The 5,895-nt window shown below is 41.6% G+C and overlaps 1 protein-coding gene across 1 annotated transcript; it reads left to right on the plus strand.

The window, feature by feature from the left end:
• FGFBP1 (fibroblast growth factor binding protein 1) lies at nt 2,699–5,328 on the plus strand. The gene is made up of 2 exons (XM_021397074.1): nt 2,699–2,831; nt 4,197–5,328. The coding sequence occupies exon 2, from the start codon at nt 4,222–4,224 to the stop codon at nt 4,933–4,935; it is 714 nt and encodes a 237-aa protein (XP_021252749.1). The 5' UTR covers nt 2,699–2,831; nt 4,197–4,221; the 3' UTR covers nt 4,936–5,328.

Raw genomic sequence — 5,895 nt, forward strand, 5'->3', positions numbered from 1 at the left:
ATAAAGTGCTGATTAGCTTTCCCGAGTTTCAATCCAAGAGGCAGCAGGAATTCCACTGGTTTAAGGTTCTTCCTCTTCCTGAGATTTGGGCACCTATGTTTGTCATTTCCAATTATTATTTTTATGTGTTAGTATTGCCAAATGCCTTCTGTGCTTGTCTTCTGATTTTAATAACTAAGCAGACACCCATAAAGTTGATCTTGCCAAATTAGCTGCTCAGACTCACCATATGCTGCATGGATCAAAATGTTTTCTGATGAAGGGGTATTTTAAAATATGGGGAAGGGAAGAGGGAAAAAAAAAAGAGACTTTCTTTGAAAATCATATTATAAATAAGTTTTTGCATCTTTTCTTTTGTTGTTGCAGATGCTGATTAAACATAATCGATTGGAAATGAAGATGCTCTGTACTTCATTTTCACAGCCCTTTCTCTCCCTGTGTCTTCACCATTATTTACAAAGCAAGAAAACAACATTGATATGTCCCATCAACAATGGGGCAGCTAAAGATGACTGACTATTTGGCTAGGCAAAAACTGTCAAAAATTAGCAATTTTGGAAGTGATGAGTGGTGGATGGCTGCAATATTTTCAGCACATTGTGGTTAGTTTCTCTGGTAAGTGCTATTTTGTGAACATCAACCAAAACAACTGTAACATCTATGAGATTAAGTATGATATTCCCTTTCCAGGGAGAGAATGTCTGGTGGACAAGCATCTCCTAATGGACATCTCAGAGAAAGTCTGCGGTGGAGCTGAGGCAGGAATGCATAGTTCTTTATTATAAATCTTATGCTTGGTCATATTGTCTGTGCTTCCTTACATACCTCTCCATAACATTCCTCTCCACTATTTGTACTAGTTGTTTAGCCAAAGTGATGCAGACAACTACTTTAGAGACATCCTAATTACACTACCGCTCTTAAGGATAAAGGTAGGCAATACCTTCAGAAGAAATGGAAAGAACATCTCCAGTCTAGTTTCTAGTTTGCATGGCTTCCAGGTTCTCTTGAAGGGAGAAACAAAAGAAGGAAAGGCTGGTAGCAGAGAAACAAAGAAACTAGAAAGAGGTTAAAAACAGAGACCATACTGGGACATTGAAAGAAATGGATTTGCTGATAAGGGCGTGGAATTGCAGGTTTCAAAGGTTATTGCTTTATTTGTTTGCCTGTGGTTTTATTTTTGGTGATATGCCCAAACCAACTTCCTAATTTGTCTCCTAAAAATCAATTTATAGTGTGCATACACAAGGCAATGGAGCGTGATAAAGTTATACCTGAATTAGTGCCAGAACATGAGGTCATGTAACCACTTTGGCTTGACATTGTCGCCAAAGTAATTAGCCCTGATGAGAGGCTCATTAGTTTGGATGCATGGCCATACTAATGCAGCTGCACTGCTTAAGGATCCAAGCTACAGTCTGCAGACACTACTGTCTGTACTGCGCAGTGTCAGTTTGGGATTCCTGAGCAGGACAATCCCTCCAGACCTTCTCTATTGCATTATCTTCATTCTCTGATTCCCCTCAACCTGACAAGCTGTTAAACATTTTCTGATCCCTGAGTCACACCTCCCCCATTCATTAGTCCTTGGCATTGCTAACGGCACATCTTCCACATTTAGGGACCATTACAAATAGTTCCATGCTAACTCATGCCAGCCAAAGGAGCACAAGGCAGATCTGATGTCTCAGCTTGATCAGAAGCATCCCAGGGGGCTGAGCATAGATGGATGGCTGAACAGATAGTTGTGGCTCATAGATTAGACCTTCAGTATGTCAGGTGATTGAGTCCTCTTCCCCACATTCTGTCATTCACACATTGCAGAACTACCCATTTTATTTGTTTTATTGGCTTCTGATTTTTTTTTACAGAACGTGAACAGTCTCCTTATCACCAGACCGGGCAGTGCTTTTCCTGTAGCTTTTTCCCTTTGTCTCATCCCATTTATATACTATGGGAGAGATGAGGAGGAGGAGCTGCCTGTCTTACAAAGATATCTCCTTCCACCTCTTCTTGTATCCCAACTATTTCTCTTAGAATTACTTCTACAGGACATATAACAATTGTCACACTTATATTTCTCCAGTAAAATCTCCTGAAGCAACCTCACTACAAAGGCACCAGCTACTGCCTGGTCTTTAAGCAAAGTCAATTCTCAGCTCCAAATGAGTATTTATATGCATTTATATGTGTATTTATATGAATTTGTTTCTGAACTTTATGCTTATGACCATCTCACTGTGATGACTCCTGTCCCTAATGCAGAATAATGACTTATTTTGATTCTAAACTGTTCTCCAACACTTTTTTATTATTTATTGATTTACTTATTTGTGACAGGAGGTAATGAAATCTTCTGAAGGTAAGCTTGAAGTGCTCTGTGGAATGATTTTCATTTTGCAAAGAACCACTGCACGTTGCCACCCAAATTCAGCTGCACGCAGTGGCGGAGCAGTTTGCAGGATATGTCTCTCAATGGCTGGGAAAAGCTTTGGTAGAGAAGCTCATGATCTAAGGAAGTTCTTATCACTGTATATAAAGAGGGAAGAACTTGGCCCAAGGAACGTCTGATTTATACACACACACCTTGTCACCCCACCAGAGCTGATGCTTTGTGTGCTAAGACCTGGCACTTCTCCAAGGAGGTGTGTCAGAGGTAAAGGAACATGGCACAGAGGGATCCTATTGTGTTGTAACAGCCTTGTTGGAGCCCAGAAGGTGTGTCTCTGCCCTTATAAATACCGCACTGCTTTTACAAGCAGCTCCAGTCCTTCTGAGAGAGACGAGCTGCATCTTGAGTGGAGTTTGGATACCTCCAGGTCCTGGGCAAGGTATTTATTTCAGCTATCTTACTTTCGCACTGTTCCACTCATAACTGAAAGTTACTGCCACGTCATTACTTATTTTAATCTTACTAATTGCATATTTGCAATAGAACAGTAACTACCACGTGGTGTTTTCTAAAGAGGGTTTTACGCTGTGAAAATCTCTTTGAACAGAATAAGGCATGAAGCAAATCAGGTAGGAGCTACACAAAAGTGGGATCCGCTCACATCTGTTGCTACCTATGTGTTCCATGTGCAGAAAATGCTGAAATAGGTTCCTCATTAGCATGCCTGCACATGAATTTCTGCTTTCTAACATGGCTTCATGGCTACTGAAACGTGTATGATGGAAACATCTGAACAGCACACTTAGTACCCTAAAAGCCACATTTTAACCCTCAGCTATTATGGTGTACTCCACCAGAGCTTTGATCCTGAAAGCTGCTTCATAGAGAGAAACGCCTGTAGAAATAAATGCATTCTGTACACGGCAGCTTTGAACACATCTAAGTATACTTCAGGTACCTTCAAAAGCAAAAAGCAGTTCTGTTTGTGTAGTAGGCAAGACAAGAAAAAAATGCATCTGTAGTTACTTTTCGGTCAATGAAAAAGCTACTATTTTTTTTTAATAGAAAACTTATATACCAGCATACCAAGTGAATTAAGAAAATTTGCAGGATGCCTAGGAAATAATTATGTCCTATTTCTATTTGGCACAGAGGCTGGAGTCAAAATGACTCATGTAACATTCATAAAATGGGAGAGCATGGGCACAGCAGCAGCTTTGTATGGCATAACTTGAGATATCCATCTGAAACTGACAAGTCCTGTGGCCAAATTCCATCTGGGACTGCAGGACGGATTGCAATTAGGGTTCCTCAGTCACTGGGCAGGAGCAGTACTGGGAAAGAGTCTCTTCTGTTTCACACTGCTTAGATATAATAATGTGTAATGGTTATAGAAACCAGGTGTTATGCACATGGAGGACAGAAGATCTTCCCAGTAACACCTAAGAACCATAGAATCATTAAGGCTGGAAAAGACATCTAAGATCATCTAGTCCAACCATCCACCTACCACCAATACTGCCCACTAAACCATGTCCGTCAGTGCCGCATCTCCACATTTCCTGAATACCTCCAGGGATGGTGACCTCCCTGGGCAGCCTGTGCCAATGCCTCACTGCTCTTTAGGAGAACAAATTATTCCTAATATCCCACCTGAACGTCCCCTGGCAGAGGGGACCTAATAGGTATCATTCTAACAGGTACCAAGGAGCAGTGCAATAGCAAGTCTGAAATCCTGCAGCTATCAAACAGAGTCCAGTAGGAAGTGAAAAAGTTTTAATGCCTGTATGTTTTTGTTTTAAAGGCAAATAACGAGCAAAACAGAGACCATGTGGATTAAAAACGTTGGACTCCTGTGTGTGTTGATTCTGGTGTCCCAGATGCTGCTCACCAGCTGTGAAAGGCAGAAGGAGAGAAGAAAGGGGAGACAAGGCATAGAGCATGGTGGGAAAAAACAGACGGAATCAAACCCAGAGAGAGAAAAAGGGCGGAAGCCAAAAGGAGGAAAGGCAGCTCCTAAAGGTAAATTTAAATCCCAAGAAAATGCTGACTGCACCTGGGCGGTGACCAACATGAGTGCTGCAACTGTGCGCATCGAGTGCAAGAATGGGGGCAGCACGTTCTGGTGTGAGTTCTCAGGGGACCCCTCCGCCTGCCCGCACTATGCAGCAAACCAGAAGTCCTACTGGAAGCAGGTCTCCCGCTCTCTGAAGAAGCAGAAGCAGATCTGCCAAGACCCCAGGAGCATCCTAAAATCTAAAATATGCAGGAAAGGCCCACGAGGCGCTCACCTCAAGCTGACGCGCTCAAGCCTCCTGGCAGCAGTGGGCTCTGCCAAAGGGCACACAACTCACCACGCTAAAGAGGATGCTCAGGTCCCAGCAGCTTCTGAGAGTGGAAAACAGCCAGAACACAACCCCCCAGACTGCGTGGAAGATGTAGATTACATTGATCAGAAGAAGGTGGCTGAGGAATACTGCCCAGAGAGCTTGCTGTCTTTCTGCAACTTCTTTATCACCATGGTGCAAGACAAAAAGTGCTGAGGATGTGTTTGTAAAGTTCTATGTCACAGCAGTCCAATCTCAACTAAGTTACTGCAAACTCCCAGATTTTATTCTCCTGTTATATAGTGTATATAGGAAAAAAAAGACATGCAGCTGTATATTTATACATTTTTCAGATTTTGTTTTTACACAACAGACGACACTTGGCACAGTTGAAGATGTCATAGATTCCATTTGCACATATGATTCTACACAAGTATTACCCGTTGATGTTACATACTCTGCACAGAGGTTTCTAAGCAGTCTCTTTGCCCCCCTTTGAGCTGTGCTAGCCAAAGGGATGACTTCGGTGCTATGCACTCCTCGGTTATGTACTATGCACTTGACCTAAAAATTACTAAGAAAAATAAACTTCAAAATATATTCAAAACACTCTCTGTGTGTGCTGAACTAGATTTCTCTGGAATTGCTAAGCTTTTCTGAAAGACTGATCATTCACAAGACCTAGGCAAATCCTTGCCTATAGAGCTGTTTTAACAAACCTTCTGCAGCTTCGCAGAATTCAGACAGAGCATGCAACGATTTTGTTTGTTTGTGTGAGGGAGATACATCATCATTCATTTTTCTTCACTGTGATAATGAAGGGTGGCAAGATTTTCATAATTTTACAAAAAAGTTTTGGTTTTCCCGACTCATCAGAAGATGACAGAAAACTTTGCAAACTGCAATTCTTTCATTTCTCCTATAGTATGAAGCAAGTTTTTATGGTAGGGAAACTGAGACACAGAAATTAAATGGTCTGTCCAACCTCACTTTTATGCCCAGAGCTGGACACCTCCTCAAGCAGCTAAAGCACTTATGCTCAACATTGCCTCTATGTTCCTTTGAAGTCTCATTGTCTGTTCTCCATATGTATGGAAAACACTAATAAACACTTTTCTATGTGTTAGAGTTCATCTGTATTTTAAAAAAATAATAATCCAAACTCTACAAGAATAG

This window comes from Numida meleagris, chromosome 4 (genome assembly GCF_002078875.1).
Source record: "Numida meleagris isolate 19003 breed g44 Domestic line chromosome 4, NumMel1.0, whole genome shotgun sequence".
Lineage (NCBI taxonomy): Eukaryota > Metazoa > Chordata > Aves > Galliformes > Numididae > Numida > Numida meleagris.

Bases quoted from the DNA above. Each gene is read 5' to 3' on its own strand.
- FGFBP1 (XM_021397074.1), top strand. From the start codon at position 4,222: ATGTGGATTAAAAACGTTGGACTCCTGTGTGTGTTGATTCTGGTGTCC.